Genomic DNA, 25,858 nt, shown 5'->3' with positions numbered 1-25,858 from the left:
GTTATGGACTATAATGCATTTTTAAACCCACATATTGAAGCAGAGCCTCTCTGAGTTGTTCCAGTTATGAGCGCTCTTTGCACATCCTCAGCCCAAAGATGATTAATGCATATTTAACCATTCTGGGGTATGTTTCCCAAAATCTCCTGTTAGCAGCATATATAATTGGAACCATTCAGTTGTGTGATTCCAACTATGTAAGTTGCTAAAGTTGTTAGCAGGTATGATTTTGGATAACGTACCCCAGAATGTGAATTCAGCCATCAAACAAGATAAACTCATTTGTTTGTCAATATTCCTTGTTGATTTGTGATTGAGACATTGGTATAGACCTATGCTAAATTGAAGAGCCAAGAGTCATAGTTATCTGTCTATTCATTTGCGATGGGGGGTGGGGGGGGGCATATATATCTCCGGAGAATTCGCTTGTTCAGCAGTTAAGTTGTTATTAAGGGTTATTGTTCCCACGTATCTCATATAGAAATGCTGTGTCCTGTTTTGAACCAAGAAGAAATGTGATTTTTGTCCCGTATTTTTGGACTGTGTGATCGATTATTTGTAGGGGGTGTCCTCTATTTCTTCAGATGGAAAGTGGAAACCCTAGTGTGGATTGATAATTTGATTGGTAAAGGTATGTGTCTCCAGTTAGCCAAACACAACGGCACGGTGAGGAAGAGCTGTGAGATTCTGAAAAGGCTGATTGATGCGGATTATAGATGTGCTTTCCTGCTACAATGGTGTTTTGACATTTGTTGGTTATTTGTGTTGCACAGGTAATGTAGAGCAAAACAGTAATATAACATGGGGAGGCACAGTAGTTAGAACTGTTGCCTCACACCATAATGAAAAAGTGTTTGGTTTAAATACCCTGTCTGCCTGAGTGATAATGTCTCTGTTGGGTTCTTGAGCAAGAACCTTAACTGTAACTTCTCCAGGGACACAGATTTCTGACCTCACCTGTGAGTGTGTACTTCCATCTAAAATAATAATTTCTGTTCAAATCATTAAAGCTCATGTTTCACTTACTCATTTGAATCTGTACAAGACAGTTTGCATTTGAGATGTTTTCAGGCATATGAGGGGTACTGGTGTGGAGACCCACCCTGGGTCCTCCCAGGCCTGTGACGTATCAGAGGGATTATTGGTTAGTTGAGCTCACCTTCTACACACAGCAGTCTCTTTAGAGACGAAGGTTGTATGTGTGTATGTGAGGAAAGAACTCTTAGGCACAGACCTATGCTGGAAGATGTTTTAATTTTAAACAAAAGGTAAAGGGTAAGTGCAGTTTTAGGCGCACCTCAGTGTGAGAGTGCAGGAAGGGAATAAAGGCCAATTCATGCTTCACTTTTCCGCATGTGATTTCGGTCCGTGTAAGGGTGAATGACGTAAATTTGGTCATTAGGGGTTTGCACCGGACAGCTGTGGATGGTGTGCATGTAGCGCAGATTTTTATGTCTGCCTGAGATCACGTGTGTTGGTGCGCATTAACTGAAGTAAAGTGTTTCCAGTAGGAGGGAGCAGTGAGGTCAACTTAGAGTAGAAGAAGAATAGTTGTGCTAATTATGGTTAGCAGGTGTATGAGGAGACCCGGAGATTCCCTCTTATCTAACTTCTCATACTGTCCAGATATTATACTGCAGTAAATGGCAACATTGTTCCAGAATTTTTAAATTTTGGCAATAAAATTGTAAAGATTTCAAAATATTGTTTTCAAAAAACATGTTACCTTAATAGCACTCTAAGAACTTTAAAACTGTTCGTGAAAAGTTTACCCGTTTTATTGTGTTGCTTGATTTTGTGTTTGTTGAAATACATCTGCCCTAAGCTGTTCTGGTGGAGTATCACTGCTGTATACACTTATCAACCACACCCATCTGCGTCCACAGACAAATGTAGTATGAGCACAAGATTCTGCTCACATGTCTGTTTGCAGCACAAAAGCACAGGCGGAAGAGTGAAGTATGAACTAGGCTTAAGGCTTAGCTGGTGATTTAGCACCTGCTGAAGGTTTTCAGAGATCCCGTAGAATCTGTGGTTCTATGATGGCCACCCAGGGAATGAGCTCATTTTCACCCTGGCCAGTACAGTAGCACTGAGCTAGTCTAGGTCCTGGGCAGGTGCAGGGCTAGGTCCAGGGACAGAGTTTAGTTCTGTTTTTTTCAAACACATATTTAATATGCGACTTGTTTCAATAGTTAACATCCAAATGCCCTTACAGTTACATTTAAAAAATCAATTACTATTAGTTAATACACTGCCCAGCCAAAAAAAAAGTTATTTGAATTTATATCAGCAAATACTGAAGAGCCAATGACTGGATCATTATTACAGTTCTGCAACATTATGCAGCAATAAAGTAAAGTCAGCTGAGTACCTGAATCTACTGAATGGCCAGGTTACACCTCCATCCATCATAAATGGATTTTGTCTTCCCTGTTGGCATGGGCATATTCCAGGACAAGAATGCCAAGATTCAATGGGTTCAAATTGTCAAAGAGTGGTTCAGGGAGCATGAAGAATCATTTTCACGCATGACTTGGTCGCCACAGAGTTGTGACCTTAACCTCATTGAAGGTCTCTGGGATGTGATGAAGGAGGCTTTATGGAGTGGTTCAACTCACTTGTCAATACAGGATCTCGGTTAGAAATTAATGCAAATCTGGATGAAAATAAAGGGTGAAACATTGCATAAGCCTGTGGAAACAATGCCATGACAAATGTGCGTCATAATCAAAGCTAAAGGCGGTCCAATGAAAAATTCAAATGGAGACTTTTTTTTTGGCCGGGCAGTGTAGTATAGGTGTTGGTGCTTGTGAAACATACTTAAACAAAAAAGAGCATCTCAATTACAGAAAATCAACAATTATATCAAAGAAGTAAATTGCCATGGGTACTGGTGAAAACACAAACCAACAGTTATGCTGACTAGTGATGTGAACCACCTATCCACCATCCCACCACCTGGACGGGGCAGGGGCTGGGCCTGCAGCCCCAGGAAGCACAGGACAGAAGACAGGGGTATGTCTCAGAAGGGATGCTGATGCAAACCATTTAAAACCAGCTGGACAATTATCCTGCTGCAGGGTAATACATTTCTCACTTAAGTGTATAATGTAGATTAAGTGATGGTCTTTACAATTTTGCGTTTTATTTGAATCAGTTATTTGTAACTGACCCAGGCTGTGTTCTGAGTCTCAACTATATCCTTCGTTGATTGTAAACAGAGGTTCAAAAAAAGTAGAGCCAAATGGACCCACACAGCAAATGCAGCCCATAAATAAACCTAAACTTAAACTCACGCCTTTGCTATGATATTCTTAATTAAGCAGAAGTGAGATCGATTGGCTTCAGATTCACAAATTTATTTGAAGTCCACATTTCACAAATAACATTTTGTATGATTTCAGGCTCTTTAAGGTCCTTCCATAGTGATGTACTGTATTCAAAGCAAAGATACAGCCATGAAGACCAAGAGATCTTCAAAACAACTCCACCTCATAGATTTCAATGAGCACAGAGCAGAAGAGATTTCAGATACTTTGAATATCTCTGGGAAGAGAGCCAATCCGATGATGTAGGAGTGGAAAATACACAACACCAGCTAGAAAGATCTGACCATTCTCCCAAAGTGGCACGTAAGTAGCTAAGAAGAAAAAACTGGCTAACAATTTGATAAACGTGTCTCAGACTGAGAAAGAAGCTGAGTTCAGATTAAACACTGAACAATTTTCTCTGAATGTAACATGCATTTTGCAAATATAACACTGCATTTTGCATTTATAAATTCTGCACAGCCCATAAACTACTCAATATTAGGTCTACTGTGAAGTATTGTCACTATCGCCATAATGTCAGCTGTAAGAACATCCATCCATCCATTTTCTAAAATTTGCGATAAAAACAGTGCTGACCTGAAGCACATAAGCAACATGGCATAAAAAGAATGAAAACTAAAAACAAAAAAAGAGAAAAACAAATGTCCTAGATTGGCAACTGAGAATTCCTGGCAAGGCTTAAAATTGCTGTCCGCTGATGATCACATCCATGTCGACAGATCTAGAACCGTTCTCACAGGAAAGGGGTAATATTACACAACGCAGATGTGCAAAGCTGGGAGAGGCTTTTGCCCCAACAGACTTGCAGCTGTCAGCACTGCCAAGTGTGTATAACAAGTTTGGACTTGAGGTTGTGAAATGTACCACTTAGGCCTATCTAACCATGACCACCAATAAAGGAAACATTAACTGCTGTTTTTATACTGAAAAAAATGTATTCATGGACTGAAGTATTGAACAGACAATTTAATGAATCAATCCAACTCACACATATTTGACATTAAGGAATTTGTATAATATTCTTAACATTCAGCTTGCCAAATTCTCATGGTGGGAGTAATATTCAAGATATCGAAGGGATTTTGCTCAGCTTTACCATGTTGGTTATTACTTTAACTCAAAAATGCTTTAAAGAAACTTGAGTTCACTTTCTTACATTCCTAAAAGTTTTACGACAATGTAACTCTTGATTTTTATAAATCCCTTAATGATTTAAACATTATCTGACCCTGCTTCTGCTTAACCTTTCTCTACGAGCGCAGCTGTGCTCCTCCCCACAGTGGAAAGCTACAGTTTACCTGCCATTGCATGATCATTCTGACGTCAGCATTAATCCAGTTAGAAGCTTCAGTTTTTTATTACAATTGACTGTTAGGAAATTGAAAATCAAACTTTTAAGCCATATTATTCACATGATGAACAACAATCCTTTTTTCTAAGGTTGCGTGTCTTAGCCAGAAAGATTCCTGACCGGAAAACAGCTGGATGATTTGATAAACAGTTTAGTTTGATTCGGCATGATTAACAAGCAGGAAGTGCATCAGGTGTGTTTTATCTAAGCTGTCTGCTAAAGGTATAATTTGTTTTGATTTCAGAGAAATCAAACTTTAACTTAAACAGGTTGACTAATTGAACCAAACCGTCCAATCTCTGCATTTGTTCAACGTCAGAGGTACCAAATGTGCTTTTCATCAAAGAAATTTATATTTGATTTTCTTTTCATAGGCCACTAAAATGTTGATATCGTGATTAGAATTGTACTGCAGAGCAATTTCAAGTGTAGGTGTCTTCACAACATGGATTAGATCGACATTGGAAAAATGCAGAGGATCGAATCTAGCTGTTTCTAGGTGCGTAGTTATGGGTGTCTTATTTGTACTTAAATTGTACAAATGAGTGGTTCTCAATCCTTGCCCAGGAGACCCACGGATAAAACTGTCTAAGCGTGAATTGCTGTTTTATTGTATAGGCCTATATTCACCACTAGATGGCAGGAGACATTCATTCCAGTTAATGGAAAGTGCGTTTTTCACGTAGTTTGTGAAGAGCAAGCTGAGGAAGTTGGTTCAGTTGTTTATACCTGATTTTTATCTTGATTTTTCTTCCACATAGTCACATCACGCCACTAGCTTTCCCAAACATATTATAAAACAATCTTTTAAATTACTCAAGAAACTGAAATCCTAACTATAACTAGTGTACATTCGTTTTAAGCATTCTCAGTAATATATCTTCATATGAAACGTAAATATCACATACGTAACATATGCAATTCATTAACTCATCTATAGTCTGATTAATATTTAAAAAATATGAATAGTGATTACTTCAAGAAATGCTCATTCCTAAGTTAAACTGACATTTGGAATAACATTCACACACCGCAGTCCTGCATATTAAAGTTTACTCAGTGGGGTAGTGACCCTTCCACAAAGGGCAAATTTCTAGCACATTTATTGCAAAATTGAAAACATGGACATGCAAGGAGCACAAAAAAGGGATTTTCAGTCAGAATAAGCAGACAACATTGACTTTAAAATTCTCTTTGGGGACCATATACTTTGTTTGTTGGGTTGTATACAGATACTGAGTTAGTCCTAAAGAAAAGGCTGTTTGTCTTTCATACTCCAGAACATTTGAAAAGGGTAGATTGTGCAGGCTGTCCCTATCATGAGACACACTCGCCGGCAGTTGAGTCGATGGGAAACAGAAGCAGGGTCTCAGAAGGAAATCGACGGAGAGCATGCCATTCCTGTCTACGTGATTGTGGGCTTTTAAGTGATGTTAGAAAATCATTCTAGCTCCATGTCAAGCATCTTGTTCATTCTCCTGCAGTAGTGATGAGCAATTTATCTTGAATGCTGCATGGGACTTCTCACGAAAAGGAACGCAGAATATCTTACAGCAAATGAAGTGGAATCTACTTCAGCTGCTTCAATTTGCACACACAAATGATTGTTTCCGTCTTAGTCAGATGGCATAATATCAAGAACGCCTCCCTTCTTCTGGACCGATGAAGCTGGGTGTTCTCTAGCAATGAAACAGTTGCCAGATGTTCAAAGAAGATCCATTCTATGTTTCAACTACAGCAAGTTATGATTAGCTAACAGAGAAAATCTTCTGCAATTGTGTCACCTTGCAATCTGATCTCAGTTGAACTATCCTTTTATTCTCAAGAATAGCAATGATTGCGAGACTTCCACTCACTCCAAAAATGCGCTTTGTTCAGTATGGGGTTTTTATGATTTTCAGAAAGTGCATTTGCATTCATACTCAGCTGCTTATGGTGTTGCCTTGATGGATGTACATTGTGAGTAGACTGCTTTCCCCATAAAATGCCCTCCAGATACTGATTCCTTAAATAACTGTAGTTATTTTCATCACTGTTGGCTTCTGTGTCTCTACAGTCTATCTGCACCTTACTTGAAACATTTTATGTTTGCTCTAGAATATCTTCTATTCTCATGAGAATGCTGAAACATTTTAAAAAATTTAACAATCCAGGATCTCAGATTAATTTGACCTGATATCAATTTCACAACGTCAATGGTCATCATAATGATATTTGACATTTTGGCACGTTTCAAGACAAATTATGGACATAATGGAGGTGATTTATTCATGCTCCATCTAAAAGCATCCTGACCATATACTGCCATAAACTGAAGCTTTAAAACCATTTTACCATTCATAATGGCAGTGTTTTATGTTAGAAGTTGTTAGGCAGGTCCCGCTAAAGCGAGCATGTGAAAACGTGAGATTTGGCACACACTCGCCCTGCTACCCATGCACCCCTGCTCTGGCCCCCCCCCCCCCGGCTCCTCTCCCCTTGCCACCAGTGGCCTTCCTTCTCTGACATCACGCATATCGATGGCTCCCACGAGGGGCACGGCTCCCCTGCCCATTCTGTGCCTTTGGTCCGACAACGCTCTCAGCAAGGCATCCTTTTAATTTTCCATCAATCAAAGGCCCCAGAACGGCATTTTGTCATTAATTAACCGGCCCTTTTCTGCTCCCGCCCCCTCCCCCGAAAGATAATCTCCTCTCTGTTGGGGTGCGGGTCCTTTTCATGCCGCATTTTTCAGCATTTATCTCAGCCCTGTTCTGCCGCTCAGTGTGAGAAATCAGTTTCCATAGTACCCTGTCTTCCTGGACCATTTACCTCCCGTCTGGATGCTAAAATGCTTCGGCGAAGCCGTTCTTGCCTTAACCTCCTAAAGTACTGCATTCGTTCCAGCCAGCCGAGGTGAACTGGGTATCAGATTGGCCTGAGGTGCCATTTCAAGTTGCGTCAGATGAAATGGCAACTTCTTGTACGTGTTTGTGCTCCAGTTTTCAGTTCCACCCTGAATTAAATTTGAGAGCTTGACCTGGTGACCTTCGGACAGATGAAGAACCTGGAGAGACAGTGACCTGTCTCTACTTTTAAAGCCCACTGGCTGCCTTCTTTCATGCCTTTGGAGTCACTTTCAACATTTTATTATCACAAATTACACAAAAAACAAAGGACTCCTTTATGCCAGTACTGAAGTGGTCTCACTGGAGGTCTCCAGTAATGTAGGCATTCAGCCCTCAGTGTCCTTCATGTGTCCTGCTAATCTAGGAGCTTCTGGGAGTTCCATCCTCACAATTCAGACCAGGATGGGTTCTTCTAGGTATTTTTGGGTTGTAGGTTGCCTACAGCAGAGCGTTCTACACACTGCCCAGGGGTCTTGGTGTCACCCTCCCACCGGGATGACACTCTGTCAGATTCTGTTGGAGGGTGAGGTCACAGCAAGTTCATTCACACTCTGTCTTCCAATTTTAATTTTGTCTTTACTGGAGAACAAAAACATGTGTCAGTAGGAATCACAGCATCTCCGGGAGGTCATTGATCAGCACTGAATGCTACTTTTAAAATATAGCAGCTTAATGAATGTAATTTGCATCAAGTGAATTGCTCTACATGCTATATGGACAAATGACTCACATGTGTATAAACTATATTAAATGGAAATCTAATCTGGCTGCGAATACAGTTGCATTCATGCACATCTCATATCAGTTTCCATTTAATCCAAGTTATGACCCTGTTATTTTTATAACTGCATTTAAAGTTTTAACTAATATTTTTTTAAGGAATCATTATTGATAGTTTAGCTAAAGATTTTCATGAACTGTTGTTTATATCCTCAATAATGTGCAAATTATGTATTTATACGATGGGGTTAAGCTTTAATTTATCTAAATGTTCACATTATTGATGTACCAAATGAGCTATCTATTTAGTGTGTTGCTAATAATGACCAAAACACAGTGGTGGAACATATATTTTTTTTATATTTCACAAAAAATGTACAAGGAAAAAGCATTGCACTGTAATGCAAGCCTCCTGCAAAGTCCAGCGATCCTTTCTCCATGAGTGAGCGTCCAAAAATTCGACAAACATTGCGATAACAAGATGTACATGGGGAGGGCAAACCAGCAGCAATGTTGATTCAGGGATTTAAAATCATCAGGAATGCATGCCTTTCTGTAGATTTAAAGAAAAGAATAAAATCAATCCAGTCCATTTGAGTCCATTTCCACACTGCTGTCAAAGCAATTTTCAAAAATGCTGAGATTTACTTTAAGATAAAACATGCCTACAACACAGGGGTGGGGATTTACCCTTCAACAGTGCTGTTGAGCTGAACGACATTGCCAGTTTATTTTTTATTTTTGTCCTCATGCCCGACCTTGTTAGTGAGCAATTAAACCCCAAAGGATGGAACAGATGCTGTGTGAGTGACCCTTAAAGACGCTGCCCCCCTGTGGCTGGTGAACGTCTGATGGAGCAATAGAATAAGTGATTTCTGCTCCCGGCTGTGAATCCACTCAGTCCGTTTCCATAAACGCAACTGTTGGTGCAAAACCCACACGTGGTGCATAAAATCCCTTTGTGGGTGAGATAAGCAGGATTTTAAAATAATCAAGACCTAACTGCATTACCTACGCCTCTGCTCAAAAACGGTCGTCTCGGATGATTTAACCCGAACTTCGAGAGAGAAGCATTAGAATGCGATGGCTATATTAAAAAAATTATGAGAAAATGGCAGACAAAGCTGTAATAGCAAGGACAACGTAAACAAAAATGAGTGATTCTGTTCTAGTGTTCCCTCTAGGGATAGTTATACGGATCAATGCAGAGTGGTGCTCGTTAGAGATTTTACAAGTTTGTTCCATCGGCATACGGTTGACAGCTGTCAGGTCTGCAGAAATGAAACAACACTAAACAAGTACAGCTTGTCATTAAATCCCAAATGAAAGCGATACACAACTGTGCCCCAAAAAGCTGTTCGGAAGTTTCAAAAACTTTCCATACTGCCCAAAGTCAACTAAGTGTAAATGAAGTAGTTAACCATGTGCAAAGCAAGAAAAATCCTACTCCGTTTTATACATAAATAATTTATCGCTATTAATTTATTACTATAAGAGCGTACGTAAAAATATTTTAAGCTGTTTTTATGTCTCCTTTTGTATGGAGCAGTGCTGATGGTGAGCCTAGTCAGTGTGTCTGAGAATACAGCTCTCTCTCTCTCTCTTCCAGCCTTTCTTTCTCTCTTGGTCTGTTCTCATTGTCTTTCCATTAGTCTTGCAGCTCGGCGCCTTCCAGGTGGTCAGGGATGGGCAGGCCACTTAGCACGGTCAGGCACTTGTTCCACACACTGAAGACAGGGCAGACAGGCTGGGCGAAGGCGATGTCAAAGGTGTGCAGGTGCTGCGAGCCTGCAGCGTCATAGAAGGCCAGCGAGCCGCCGTCGTAGTCGAGCAGCACACCCACGCGCCGCAGATGTGGGGATGGCTCCACCGACACCTCCTTCCCGTTGTGCCGCACTGCCCAGGAGTTGTTACAGCGGCAGAGTACCCAGGAGGACGAGTTCTTGCCGATCCACTCGTGCTTTGGTGCTGACTTGTAGGCGATGCCCACGGCGTACCTTTTGGGGATAGGAAGGATAAAGATTGGCTATCTATGTGTCTACAGACAGTGAGGGTATATCTACTGTATGTAAGCAGTACTTAGGTACTCAAATTAAATGATGCTTAAATTATCTCCTTAAATTATGATATTATGTCTGCTAAAATGTGTCAGCTTTGCCATTTCAAAACCTCCCATGAAATCACTCCAGTATTTGCAGCAACCATCAAATACAGCCATATATTTTTTTAATCTACCAATACCATACTGGCTAATCACCACAAGCATATACCACGTCTGGCTAATCAATACCTCATTCAGTTAACTAATTAAATTAATCAATTAAGTGAGCTGAAATTTAACAAATACATGGAATGGCTGAGATGCCCCTGAGGAGAGGTTTGGGAACCACAGTAATGCTCGTCTAGCTATCCAACAAGATAGCTGTACTTTTGAAGAACAGGATAAACTCTTAATTTGCCATTCTGATGTTCTAATTTTGTGTTTTATTGGAGCAAATGTACACTTACTACTCAGATAAATACCCTTTAACATTTTTTGACTGCCTAAGACCTTTGCACAGTACCATTTATATATAAAAACAGACAGGTAAATTTCATTAATAGGGTTTGAATTCCTTTCTACTGGCCTGTCCCTTCAGACAGAGTGGAGATTTCCAGAAAAGCTTATTGCAACTTTTTCCATTTACGGTATATATTGTATGTTTTAATTCAGTTTATGAAGTGCTGTGTGAAATGAAACGGTACCATATACAGGGATTTCACATGCATTGACTTCTGGATAAAATTTCTACTTACTAAATATAAAAAAATTAAGAAAGCATGCTCCTCAGAACCCAAAACACATAAAACAAGGGTGGTCACATGACCCTCCCATACCACGTGCTTCCTCCAATCAGAGCTTCCCAGTAGTGGCGGCCGCTGTCGATGTAGACATTGCCGGTGACACCGTAATTGCTCTGGCTGCCGAAGCGCTCCTGCCCGTGGCTCTTCTTGGACGACGTCTCGTCGCGCTCCACTGTCAGGTTATCGTGGGAAATCTTCAGCTTACGGTGCGCCGACTTGGGGTCCAGCTTAAAAGGCTGACCTTGACAGGGCCAAAGAGGTTTCAGGAAGGGCGTTTAGCTGCTTGCTTATGTATAATCTATAGAAAAAGAAAAACTATACGAAAACTATGCAAAATTTCATGATTAACATGATTACAAAGATAAAGTGTAATATGAAGTGATTAGTTGTCATTGGTCACACACTACAGCACAACAACAAAATGTGTCCTCTGCATTTAACCCATATGTGACATCATGACACAGCAGGGGGGCAACAAATTCAGCACCCAGGGGGGCAGTACCTTGCTCATAATACCTCAGTGGTACTCTGTTAGTTATGGATTCCAAGCAGCAACCTTCTGACTGCAAGTCTGCTTCCCTAACCCTTAGGCCACCACTGCTTACGCGTAAGGAGGCTATATGTGACTCTGCAGACTAAGCCTATGACTGTACTCAGAAGATCACCAGGTCAAGCCTTCGGATAACAGTCACATGTCTGGTGGCCGTTGAGCAAGGCCCTTAACCCCCAGCTCCAGGGGTGCTGCACACTGGCTGAGCAAAACGGTACATACATACACATGTAGCTGTAGCCACACATGGAGCTGGGCCAAGTTCATTGCTGGAGTCTAACCTCCTGCATATAATGCCACTGTAACAACCATAAAAAATACATTTGGGGCCCCAAACAACACAAGGCCCCCGGATATAGCCCAAGTTAGCCTGTGCGTAAACCTGCCCTTCCACACACACACACACACACACACACACACGGAGGCAGGACTCATACTGTTGGTCTTAAGCCTCGCTGGCTCGCTGCTGCGGCTGCCCGCCTGGTTGATGGCCTTGACAATGAAGATGTAGCGGGTGCCACTCTGCAGGCCGTGCACCGTGTAGTGATTCTGCTTGATGTTGGGCACGATCATCCAGCTGTCGGCCGAGTTGCAGAGGCCTGTCAAGAGATGCGGGGGGAGGGGGCATTTCAGAGCGGGAAGCCTTTGGGGATCTCAGAGAGGACACGAGTGACAGCACAGAAACTCTGCACGCATACGGTAACCCGTGTCGACTCTGTGTAAGGGACAGGAGGTCCCATCTTATCCTCACTTAATCATCTTGTAATTCACACATTACAGTACATGTGTTTATTTTCCCAGTCACCCTGTGCTTTGGAAGACAGCACGATGGAGAAATGTTAAATTTTGAGTATTTCCCACAATAGGGGTTCCCAACCCCCTGTCCACGGACTGGTACCGATCAGTGGCCAGTACTCCAGAACACTGCAAGTTTTGTGGAGGGGTTTGTTAATTTCCAAAAATAAATAACATATTTTGCATTTTTTATGACCCCTCTGTTTGCATCTGAAAAAAATATGCAAACAGTTAAATGTATGATATCAATCTCCCCCTGGGTTACCGGTTCATGAAATTGTTATACGATATACAGCCGATGAACATCAAAAGACAGGGAACCCCTTCTCCAAAATACCCCTCTATGACGTGTGTGGGAGGCCCAGCTTGCCCTAATCATGAGACTTTACTTTGAATTTTTCCCTTTTTTGTTTGGAGGGGGTAAACTACAAGACAAAAAAGGAGAAACCACCCCCATCTCCCTACCACCAATAAACTCCCTGAGTAACACGCTCCTGTCCCCGGCCTGGGGGGCCTCCCTGGCACCCCCATCACCCAGCACCACGTGCAATGTGCCAGAGCCGACACCTCTCAGCCTCGGGCTTTCCTCACGCCCCTGTGATCGCCCCAGACTGCCTCATCAGCGCTGATTAATTCGGGATAACGTGTGACTGACTGCCCTCTGGTGGACACGCCCCGCCCTGGATTAGGTCCTGTCTACCAGGATAAGCTTCATAATAATGTGGCCTTAGGCAGGGCAAGCAGTCTGGGTGGACAACTGGATGGAAAACAAACACTGAATCACATTAAGCCAAGCACAACAGGTTAAGCACACATAAATCCGTAAGTTATATTTACTGTTAAACTACAAATGCAGCCAAATGAAAGGCAATCTCATTTTTTTTTATCACTCCCACCCTAAATTCTGCACAGAATCTGTGGGTCTCGCAGCCCCCTTTTCCCATTTCCTTCATTTGGCATCAAGACACAATGTGCAGTTTGCAGGGACAATTCCCTCATCAGGAAATCTCTCCAGTGCCAGAAACAGCCCCATTTTCACCTGATCTCTGGCCAGTGCACTGGCTAATGTGAAATGTTTCAAAGAGTCAGGAGCCAACAGGAAGCTGAGGTGGAATAGCTCAGGATCACGGGGCTAAAGAGAAGTGCAGAGTTTGCTGAATGAGTGCATTTAGGGGCTTTCATGGATCCACAACCTGCAGACAGAGCTGCGCACGGCAGAACACAATGCGCTTCCGTTAGACAGACGTACAGTAACTGAGCATCATGTTAAGTTCTAGTCACTGAACAGGAACCTGGGCTCCAGCAGCTGTTTCATATGCTATTGCGGAGGCAGAGTGTTCAGCCGCGGGATCAAAGGGGGCCTGCTTGATTAAACACACCACCACTGCCTGGATGGTGAGGTATCCATGCTTGGTGGGGGGGAGGGGCTCTGTCCTTTGGCAGATGTTTTTATTTTGAACCCCTGTTTTTAAAATTACTAAAATGGATGTCTGCTTTTTAAATTCACAGAAATCATGAGGAAATGCAGCCAGCACTCCCTAGTGTTTAAAGGGACTGCAACTTTATTCAAAGGAGGAGTGCAAAGCTACCCCTTCTCTTACAGAAAATGTATGTTGTATTTCAATAGGAAAAGGTAATACTGTGTGTATAATTGTGTTCTCTCTGTTCTGATTTGTAGAATCTGTATTCCCTAATGAGTCTGCCGAAGCAAATGGGCGTAGGCCATCAGACTAAAGAAAGGCGTCTTTTTTGTAAGAAGAATTACACCTTGTTTAGCTATTATATTTTGTATCCTTTCTCTACCTGTGATTGAAAATGGAAGGGTGACATTTGTGCTTGTTATATTGACGTATGTTCATTTCACCAGTACATTGCATTGCACTCAAGGGACTGGGAATCCAAGGTTTCTAGGATTTAGCTCACATTAGGAAGTCAGTATGAATGAGATGTGCTGGCGTCCGATCCCGTGTCCGATCCTGCTCACTTACTAACGACGTTGGCCTGGCCGGTGAAGATGGCATACTGCAGCTCGTAGGAGACGACGCTGAACTCGTCGTCGCTGGTCCAGTGGACAGTGATCGTGTCATATGACGCCGTGCACAGTTCCTCCCGTATTCCCGGAGGATTCGGCGCTGCAATGGAGAAATCGGGACACATCTCAACATCACTGCGTGTTGCCTGAGAACTCCGCAAACTGTGGCAGGACAAAGACCGGTACAGACTTCTCCCACAGTGACACTCTCAGAATAGCCTAGCATCAGATTCCTCCAGTAAACAAGTCATTTTCCTTTTTTAATGTTGAAACAGCAGGGATATGACATTGTCTTGTCATTAAATTAGCAAACAACCCCAAAGCGTAATGTTCTGTGACAGCACAGGCTGACACCAGCTGAGTGTCTCGCCCGTGGATGCAGATCACCTCTAATCGATGCCCTCTAACTGAAAATCTCTCCACATGCCACCATCTCCCAGAGACAGACTCCAGCAAAAAAAGCAGCAGAACCCAAACTGGATACACAAGCAAGATGAAAGCAGTTTAATTTCAAACAGAGCTGACACACAGATGTGGCCAAGAGTAAATATTTCATCAGATCACATGAGATGGACATCAAACTTGCTGATTACCTCCACAGTGCTCAGAATGTCTCTCCTCCTGGGAGAACCTGTCAGAAAATATATACAGATAACAAAGCTTCTCTAGCACTCTTTACTATTACTATTACTGTCCTACCTGTAAGGTAATCCAGGCTTTCCAGCATTTTCTTTTCCCTTGAAAAATCTAATGCGAAAGTGTCGAAGGTGTCGTTCAGGTTGATTTCTGGGATCAGCACCTGAGAAGACGCTGTTGCCATAGACACCCTAAAAAAGAGGTATTGTTTTTAACAAATATTTTATAACAGATATTTTACTTTAGCAACCAATTCAAAGAAAAAAATATATAAGTGCATATATATACATATCTATGTGTGTGTGTGTGTGTGTGTGTGTGTATCTCTCTCTCTTTCCCCAGTCTCTCCTTAATGAAGGGCTTCTTCCTTGCTTTATGGGAACCTCAGTCCTGCTTCTAGGAGCCTGATACACACTGTCCTAGCCGTGAACTTCAGACCAGCGCTTAATGTTTCCCATTCCTTTTCCTCACTCGATGTCATCCTGCGATTCATGAGAAACTGTTGGATGAGTTAATGGTCATTTCTGCCATTAGAAAGTCACTTCCGGCCTTTACCTGGCTGGTTCCTGGTCATTCCCAGTGTCACCTGCTTCACCTTATTCTTGTGTACTGCTGTCTTACAAATTTTGAACCTGGAAGCAACCTGCTGCTCAGCCTAGCCTTCTGGCAGCAGACCGACGATTAAACCAGGATTTAAAAATGCAAATTTGTTTAAAAATATAGAATGGTCTCATATTGTTTTTCCGTGGCTGTATATAAATTCTAAACTGCAGACTTCCAACCTTATTTAAATAAAATAATTTATTCAAAGCTTGAGAGAGGACCGTTGTTAGGATCTTAAGACATCCAGGGTATTAATAGCCCAGAGATGAATCTCTCCAAAGGTTCCCAAACTGAGAGCATTGTTGTTAAAACATCTGCGCTAAACACATTCAGGGCTCGTTCAGATATGTGATGCATCTGGCTTGAGATGTAATTTCCTGTTGTGAACATGATGTTCTTTGCACATTTACACAGCTTATAATAATGAACAAATGTAGTATGCCAAATTCATTTCAAATCATATTTACACTATTGTCCATAATTGTGGAAACACCTAGCATTTTTGCCATAACACTTAAAAAATCACTACACAAATATTGGCGGTAATGTATATAAGCAATCAAAGAATGTTAATAAATATCATACAATGGACGATTAAATAATTAACTGGAGTAATTGGAATAAAGTTTGTGTGCCGTGGTGCTGGAATAAAGTTGGAATAAAGTTCTAAAAATTTGAAGTGTTTCCACAATTTTGGCCACTAGTGTATATAGTACTTATGGTCCACTCATGCATGACACTTTTCTCAGACGTACAGATCCAGCATCTAGCTGAAGATTGAGCCTCTTTCCTACACAGGTCGCTCCCCCAGCCACCGTGGCATCCTGAGTGTACCGCTTACCTCTCAGAGACACTCTTGGCAGTCTGCAGGAAGCGGGCATGGTCTGTCTCCTTCAGCGTCTGGTCAGCCTGAGTGATGAGGGATGATGATCGTTCGATGCACTGTTTGCAGTTGGCGATTTGCTGAGCCAGCCTGCGCAGCCTCACCACCTGCGGACACGTTTATTTGTGCATGTGTGCCATGATGATAAAGGACCGGACTTTCCAGAAGCATCCCTGCCAACAGTCAATGGAAACATTTATTTCCAATTTATTCCAGCTGTGCATGCTCTTAAAATAAGAGCATAAACACCTGGGAACTGCTGAACCGCATATGCTTTGGATTCTGCCCAGTCTCGCTAATTATCCACTCCGAATAAGTGTTATTAGATCTTCAGTGAGGTTTTCCTCAACATCATGGCAGCCATTTTGTTATTTTGCGATTCAAGGTTACTATCACTTATGATCACCGAGAATCCCAAAGTTACCGACGTTACAATATCTGGGAAAAGTGCAACATCCTGATTTTTTTGCTTACTCTCCAGCTTAACTTGTTAATTGCTCCACTCCTGCTATCTTACATTTAATTTATATTACAGATGATCCTGTCCAAAGTGACATACATGTTTTATTTTATTTTTTTGAGGAAGCAGGGTCAGTGAGTCCCAAGAGCAATTGGGGATTAAGGTGCTCTAGGGGGCAACGGTGAAATAATTCTGCCAACCCTGGGATTTGAGCTAGTGACCTTCCGATCACTTCATCCTAACCTGCTAAGCCACACGCTGGCCCAACATGCATTCCTGTTGTTCATGGAATTTTCTTTGCAGGACTATACAGCTTATAATAATTAATTAAATATCCTACTTATGTAGAACGTATCTTCTGCTCATGCGTACGGATCCACTGTCTTGTTGAGGATCCAAACCCCATTCATACACAAGACTCTTCCTCAGCTGGCACCACAGCCAGTGGCATTTTAAACAAGGCAAAACACGTTGTGCTTGTGTAATTAGAATAATCATTGTTTTAGTGGTACCCCCTTACCTTTCATGAATACATTACTGACCCCTGACCGTTAATAAATGAGTCCCAGCCAAAAACCCAATAGCCTCCTTGTTTACACTGAGCCTCTCAGACCTAATGAAATCTGTGCTAATAAAATTACATTAAGGTCCTGCTCTCCAGTAGGCTGAGTCTTCCTGCCTCGAGATCAAAACCGGGGGAAACACTCGCAATCTCTGGCAGGCATAAACCAGCGAAGGTGGCAAAAACATGAACCTTTAGGGCAGCATTAATTTTTGCTCAGTGGTAATCAGTCAATTTGGACACAAATATAGGCACCACATAATAAATAATTACCAGAAAATTCTGATCTGGCAATTGTTGGCAAGTCAAGGTACTGATTTCATGCTCATTTATGTCAATATTGTCCATGAAATACTGTTGAAATACTCTGGATATACATGTGTGAATTGTCAGGTCATTAGCAAAACCCCATTAGGTAGAATTTTACAAATCTGAATCTTCAGGGGAACGGACGTCTTCATAAATCACTGCAAGACATCTCAAGATACAGATCTCAGACCTACGGCTATTTTTTTGTGGCTTTCAGGACACCATCAACTGTAAGAAAAACTATTTAAAGATCGTAAAGTTTTATGGTAACACATCTGGATATTATGAGTACAACAGAAATATGGTCCAAAGGATTTCATCCTGTAAGCAATGTGGTGCACATTATACAGAGCAAATCAAATGACAGATTTCTACAAGACACCTAATGCTATCCAGACATGACTTGGCGACTTGGCACAGCAGATCATAATCGCTAGGGCAGTGCATTATGGGAGTACCTTGCCCTCCTTGATTTTTGTTCCAATGATCTGTCTTCTTTGTTGGATGATTTCAATCAGGTGATCACACTCCTCCATTAGCTTGTTTTCTTGTCGTGATGCATTCACCTTTGAAAAGAAAGTGAGATTAAGAGTTCCTCTTATACACTAATTATAACTGTGATCATTTTCACTTACATAGATGACAAAATTCTATAGGAAGGCTAAAGCACTGACCACAGACCATGATGATGAAGCATAAATCAGTTTCCAATCACAAGCTGACATCAAACTTTCAGCTTTGTTGTTGGGATATAACAATGACTCAGAGACTTCTGGTTTCACTGAGACCATTCTTTTAAGAGGCCTGCAGACAGTGCTGAATGCCAGCCATAACTGAAATACGTATTTTACTTGAGCTATTGTTTACTGGGATACATAAGGCCTAGATCTAAATAGGTTCTAGTAGAAGCCTCATAAATTACAAACAGATGTAGTCAAGTAGATTTCACACACAGGCAGTTCAAAAGACACAGAAAAAATCTGCAAGGTTATCTGTGGCGTTCTGGTCGACCTGTCATGTCCTCCTACGATTAGGTGAAGTTTTTGCTGAATGTGACAGGAAAGGAGTAAACTGTGGGACACAGTCCTTGCTTAATCCTAAATGAGGCATGAAGATGTTCTGAGCTACAAACTACACATTTATTATATGACGGGATCTCATTTGGGGGCTTGGAGTTATTCCAACAGCAGGAAGAAAGTCTCTGTGAAGTACAGTATACTCATGCTCTTTTGTAGAAGAAAACTGTAATTTAGATAGTTATAGATAAAAAATAAAGAAAACAGCACCCAATTGCAGTGAGAACCTTGTGAAGTTCCTTGCTGAAGAATTCCTTGCTAACCGTTTTAAAGCATTGAAGTAGGCCACATTTATTGCAATTATCACATTAATCACTGACGATGTCACAGACAGGCATAGAAAATTTCAATAATGTGGACAGACTGTGTTTTAATGACTTGCAGGATAATTGTAAAAAATGTTTCTTTTCTTATCACACTAAAGGTCATCCCCATAAAAGAAAAAGAAAATATGTAAGAGAAATATGTTGTTGAACACGGGAATTTTTGGGTGCATGCCATAAAAAGCCAGAACCTCAGAAATACGGAGACATAAGTGAAACAGCAGCACGGCACACCAAATAAAGGCAACCAGCAATTAGGTACCAACTGACGTCAAACTATTAACCCTCCGGGGAAACTTGTGGAGGGACAAGGACATAACGACCAAAAATAAAATACTTAGTTTGGAAGAATTTACGATTAAACAAAGTTTATGCTTTAACTCATGCTAGAATCACTATATTGTAAATCAGAAAAAACTAATCAGATGATTAAGAAAAGGAAATGGTTTCGTGGGGATGGTGAGAATCCATGTATTGTTCATTCTTTGATTGTTCCGTTTCAGAACTGAATCGGAAAAACAAAAAACGCAGTGTTGTTTTGTGGTTTTTCCATTTAAAAATCAGAAGGACATGAAAGGACAAGCTTCATGTTTTGTTTATCTGTTTTAAAACCAAACGGGAAATCTGTAAAATCATGGTTTTTGTTTCTTTTTAGTGACATGTATGGGAACTCCCAGGGATACCGGACAATATAACATATTAAATAATATAAAACAATATTTTAATATTACAACATACACTCACCTAAAGGATTATTAGGAACACCATACTAATATGGTGTTTGACCCCCTTTCCCCTTCAGAACTGCCTTAATTCTACGTGGCATTGATTCAACAAGGTGCTGAAAGCATTCTTTAGAAATGTTGGCCCATATTGATAGGATAGCATCTTGCAGTTGATGGAGATTTGTGGGATGCACATCCAGGGCACGAAGCTCCCGTTCCACCACATCCCGAAGATGCTCTATTGGGTTGAGATCTGGTGACTGTTGGGGCCATTGTAGTACAGTGAACTCATTGTCATGTTCAAGAAACCAATTTGAAATGATTCGAGCTTTGTGACATGGTGCATTATCCTCCTGGAAGTAGCCATCAGAGGATGGGTACATGGTGGTCATAAAGGGATGGACATGGTCAGAAACAATGCTCAGGTAGGCCGTGGCATTTAAACGATGCCCAATTGGCACTAAGGGGCCTAAAGTGTGCCAAGAAAACATCCCCCACACCATTACACCACCAGCAGCAGCCTGCACAGTGGTAACAAGGCATGATGGATCCATGTTCTCATTCTGTTTACGCCAAATTCTGACTCTACCATTTGAATATCTCAACAGAAATCGAGACTCATCAGACCAGGCAACATTTTTCCAGTCTTCAACTGTCCAATTTTGGTGAGCTCGTGCAAATTGTAGCCTCTTTTTCCTATTTGTAGTGGAGATGAGTGGTACCCGGTGGGGTCTTCTGCTGTTGTAGCCCATCCGCCTCAAGGTTGTGCATGTTGTGGCTTCACAAATGCTTTGCTGGATACCTCGGTTGTAACGAGTGGTTATTTCAGCCAAAGTTGCTCTTCTATCAGCTTGAATCAGTCGGACCATTCTCCTCTGACCTCTAGCATCAACAAGGCATTTTCGCCCACAGGACTGCCGCATACTGGATGTTTTTCCCTTTGCACACCATTCTTTGTAAACCCTAGAAATGGTTGTGCGTGAAAATCCCAGTAACTGAGCAGATTGTTAAATACTCAGACTGGCCCGTCTGGCACCAACAACCATGCCACGCTCAAAATTGCTTAAATCACCTTTCTTTCCCATTCTGACATTCAGTTTGGAGTTCAGGAGATTGTCTTGACCAGGACCACACCCCTAAATGCATTGAAGCAACTGCCATGTGATTGGTTGATTAGCTAATTGCATTAATGAGAAATTGAACAGGTGTTCCTAATAATCCTTTAGGTGAGTGTATGTGGTGCCAGTCAAAATTTTAGGATAATTGTAAAACATCAAAACTATAAAATAACATTTATGGCCTATACACCAACCAAAAAAAATACTTTTAGAAAATAATAATTTGTTGGGGGGCGACAGCGTGGGTTGGAACTCAGAATGTTGCTGGTCCAAATTCTGCGGTTGGCAGAGTGATCTCACTCACAGTTGCACTCTTAACCCCAATTGCTCCAGAGACAGGCTGACCCTATATTCCCCTCTATGCCATTTTTATGAGGTGGTCTCCTGGGATGCTTTTCCAGCTGTCCTGAAGGAGGTCCCATATATATACTGAGCGCTCACGACTGCTTTGCCTTCACTCCCTCGTCAAACTCCCCCAAAACCATTTCTATTGTATTTAGAGATGGTGGCCAGGTCATATGATGCAACACTATCGCCCCCTTTTTCGGTGGCTTGGTATTTCCAAACTTTTGACTAATATAATATATATTAGTACATTAGTTAATAATAATATATTATAATGCATATAACCATAATGCATTGTGTCAGGATCAGAATGCGTTGCTTTAAGCCAGCGCTGTAAGCAAGTCGAACTGAAACGCGGACTTAATACAGAGGACTAATGACAACAACCAGAAACAGCTGATCACATGGGGATCCCACACGAGGTGAACGAGGGGGCGTGGCACACGGAAGGAGCGGACGATCGGGGCAGGACAGGGGTAATGTTGGTTTTCCATTATTTCTTATGGGAAAAATTTGATCAGAACTCAAACTTTTTAGGATTCGATCCGGAGTCCGGAACGGATTAAGTTCGAGAACCGAGGTACCACTGTATATTGTAATACATATAACTGCAAAGCGATACTGATTTCTGTCAGGGTCTGTGCACATCCGACCCTGTCCTATGTGCCTTGTCCCCTTTTGGCCAGCAGGTGTCACTGGGCACCCTGCTTCCCCCTTCTCAGTCTTGTAGCTCTTCAGCCTGTGGTGTGTTTCCCTGCTCCCCAGGCTGCTGCATAGCTCAATGAGTCAAGCAAGAGGCTCAGAGTCTGAACCCCACCGGTCATGAATTCTGGACAGCCTCACTTGTTGTTTGATATTTATTGGTTTGCTGTTTTCCTTTGCGCTTGCTTTGTCTTTGCCTTGTGTACTTGTTTTAGGTTTACCCTGTTTGTGCCTTAGTTTAGTTTTGTTCTGCTTAGACTTATGTTTCTAGTCTTCCCTAGTTTTGTTAATGCTTAGTGTGTGTTATGTTTGTTTATTACTTGCCTGTTGTCCTATGCCTTTGCTGATTGGTTGTTTTTGTTCCACACTTTCCCCTTGTTAGCCCTGTTATCTGTGTAAATTTAAGTGCCTGCCCTCATTCTGTTCTTGAGACTTTCTGATTCCCCGTTTGTGTTTTGTTTTTGTTAAATAAACCCTGATTTATTGGAGCTTCAACGTGGATCATCCTTCCTCTGTCATGGCCTAGCATAGCAATTTCTGAGCCCGTTTGTCCACCCTAAAAAAGTTCATAAATAAACTGATAACTGCTACAGCACTATGCTGTTTTCCTTCCCCACATTTCTGGTTATTGAGAAAACAAACCGCTGCTCCATTGTTTTTCTGATTTCTCCATTTTCCTTTTTGGTTGCAAAACAGAAAAGCGAAACACGGTGCCTGTTTCTTTCTTGTTCTGTTTTTTTCTTTTTCCTATTTTGATTTTAAAATAGAAAAACTTCATAAACAACACTTTTTGTTTTTCCGATTTGGTTTTGAAATGGAAAAAATCAAAGAACAAACAAAAAACGGATTGTTGAGGTGTCTGATTCAGTTTGATCTACAACTAGACACAGATACAAAATTTCTCCTCCTACGGCTGAATTGAAGAGCCGACTTTGTGTGTAGGTCTTTATTTGAAATATTCCCAAATTCCTCTAAGGCAGGAGAATCTTCTGGAGCTTCCTTTAAAGATCTGGCCTTAGAATCAAAGCTGTCTGTTGCTGAGCTGCATGTGGAGAGATGCTTTCTGAGCTGCCCTTAGCAGGGAAGTTTGACTCAAACCCCACGCAGCTGCCTGAGTGCTGGACTCCATATTTATCACGGTTTGGATCATGTCTCCCTTTGGGGTACCGGTACTTATATTTTAAGCTGATAATAAAACCTCATTCTGAACAGAAATAATATTCTCTGTCCTTTCCAACATCTTCTCCAAATATTATTGTTACTACTATTACCCTTCTGTAAGCTGAAGCACTTGTCACAACCTCTCAAGGTGACTCTTAATAATGTCTGATAGTAATTTGTTATTCTTGAAAGGTTGCTTTAATAATGTTACAGGAACTTAACACATTTTGAAAACATTAAAGGGGCTATTAAGGATTAGAAGGACATGACAGGAAAGGTAACCAGGTAAACATGAGGCCTCTCACCTCCACGTGCTGGCAGGTCTGAATGAGCTTTCCCAAGAGGGTCTCCAATTCGTTGTTTCTTTTAATTAGGTTGCCGAGATTCAAATCCAAGGCTTGCTGAAAAGAAAGAGAGAGTTTGAGAATGACCTGTCATTTCACATCTCTGTCACTCAGATAATCACAGAAATATAATCTCGGTGATGATTTTAGGGCATGTATGTCTGTTTTTCTCCACTTCCATCTGGCAGATCAATGTCTGACCTGTGGGTCCTGGACTTTATCATTCTGGCTGGCTGTAAAACTCTTCTCTTTCCAAGCTCAATCACCCACTAAAGCACTAAGCGACAGACAGTCAGACTGTCTTTACGTTTCACAACAGCTATGATGCAGCATCGCTTGGATTGTAAACTCCTTTAAAATATTTCCATGCTCACCAAAAATAGTTAGTTTGCTAGATTAGGCTACTTTATGAGATAACTGTGGCATGACAGCTTAATGGTGTTTGTTTCATGATAGGTAAACGTACCACAGCAATAATTTTATAAAACATCCTGCCCATTCATCCTAGAATTATGTATGCAATGAGTTATACAGCTGTAGGACTTGAACCGAGACAGTGTGCTATTCACTATAAAACACCATTGAAAGCCATCTATTAATTTGTTATGCTATAATTAAATAGTTGTCATCAGGATAAAACACATATTAAAAAAATATTTCCCCTCATTCTCTCAAGGTATTTTTTTTCCGCCTCATATCCCTTACAAGTTACAAGTTGTAAGCTTGCCTTTCTTGTTTTGCTCATAGCGATCTAGTTCATTTAGGAACTAACAAAAACACCATTTCTCATGTCGCCCGTGGTATTATTTATAAACACCCACAGAAAGTAGATTACTATGACATGGGATATTTCTTAGAGGTCAATTGAACAATTTCAGTATTGCTAATGGCACAATTCTGTGTAAAGAATATTCCTTGGGTGTCCAGGATTTGGGAATATCAGAAACTGAAGGAAAGAGAGACAGACAGGAAGCCCTGGAATCATTCTGGGCCTGCCTGTGGGGGGGGGGAGCTTTGAGCTCATGACACCCGAAAACAAAGAAGTAGGGAAAAAAGGGGGCCTTTTTATTTGCAGCTTCACAAGAGCATCATTCTGTCTTTCCCCCAAATTAATTTTCTTTGCTGACAATCATCATCTTCCTCCTCCTTACAGCGATAGGGGGTAGGGGGGGTTTGGGGGTTTCTGCCAGTTGGCACTTCAAGGCACGTCAGGACACTCAATGTGGACATTTCCTCCCCAGATTTAAGTTTATTAATTAAGGGTGATGCGTATGAGACGATCACGAACACTGTATTGTCAAGCCAGTATCGATCTGAATGTGCTGAAACTTTACATCCGTTATGTTTAGCAAAGCAAATATATGCCTTGTTTTTTAAATATGATAATTGAGCAGCAGGCTGGAGGCCAGACTCCCCAGACAGAGTTTCATGAGCTGAATTCCACAGTGGCGTGTTCTCCAAAGCAACAATGAGGACAGTAGCTTCCCTGAAGTGAACCTAGCAGGAGAGACATAACAAGTGTCAGAGATCAGGCTGGACTTGGGATCTCCAGCATGTGAGAAGCGGCTCAGGCAGCCATTTGAAGCTTTCCAAACAAAGCTGTGCATGGTACCTGCATCTTCAAACGCGTGTAAGTTCTAGAACAGTCTTTCTTAATATTATCAAGTCAAACTTTAAATGACTCTTCTGGCCTGAGATACCAGCTGCCCCTGAATTGCCTGCTTACGGCCATCAGCATGAAGGACAGCATACTCCTGCTCGGGACATTTAATCAGTTTAAAAGTCACCGCACAGGGAAAAAGTTTCAAATTCAATCCATTTGCTTTCCTCTCCCTTTGCTGATTTTCTATTATAAAATATTAGGAGGGAAAAAAATCATAATGAGACAAAAACCTGTTAACGGCAATATAATTAAAAAGACCTTCATTAAGCTGTAGAAACACTTAATTTGATGAGCTCCCAGAATCTAAAATTAAAACTTGTGGAGGGGCTTTAACAGAGAAAAGGACGATCACCTCCCTTCTACTGTATGTCTTCTTATGGCATCAAGATGTGCCTCCTACTAAATATTTTATCTATCCTGTCCCCAGCTCTGT

The 25,858-nt window shown here is 41.4% G+C and overlaps 1 protein-coding gene across 8 annotated transcripts in view; it reads right to left on the bottom strand.

The window, feature by feature from the left end:
• Nucleotides 1-8,634: 8,634 nt before the first annotated feature.
• The window catches only part of LOC111855588 (E3 ubiquitin-protein ligase Midline-1), a 71,905-nt gene continuing 54,681 nt past the window's right edge, over nucleotides 8,635-25,858 (bottom strand). For all 8 annotated transcript variants that reach the window (XM_023834750.2, XM_023834754.2, XM_023834751.2 and 5 more), the window contains exons 3-10: nucleotides 23,724-23,819; nucleotides 18,427-18,534; nucleotides 16,596-16,744; nucleotides 15,215-15,342; nucleotides 14,472-14,615; nucleotides 12,126-12,287; nucleotides 11,172-11,379; nucleotides 8,635-10,291 (exon numbers count right to left, since the gene is read on the bottom strand). In XM_023834750.2, coding sequence (XP_023690518.1) covers nucleotides 9,943-10,291; nucleotides 11,172-11,379; nucleotides 12,126-12,287; nucleotides 14,472-14,615; nucleotides 15,215-15,342; nucleotides 16,596-16,744; nucleotides 18,427-18,534; nucleotides 23,724-23,819 — 1,344 coding nt within the window. In that variant the 3' untranslated portion in view covers nucleotides 8,635-9,942. The remainder of the gene's footprint in view (nucleotides 10,292-11,171; nucleotides 11,380-12,125; nucleotides 12,288-14,471; nucleotides 14,616-15,214; nucleotides 15,343-16,595; nucleotides 16,745-18,426; nucleotides 18,535-23,723; nucleotides 23,820-25,858) is intronic.

The sequence above is a fragment of the Paramormyrops kingsleyae genome, chromosome 1 (assembly GCF_048594095.1).
Source record: "Paramormyrops kingsleyae isolate MSU_618 chromosome 1, PKINGS_0.4, whole genome shotgun sequence".
Taxonomy (NCBI): Eukaryota; Metazoa; Chordata; class Actinopteri; order Osteoglossiformes; family Mormyridae; genus Paramormyrops; species Paramormyrops kingsleyae.
This window is presented reverse-complemented; position numbering and strand designations above follow the sequence as displayed.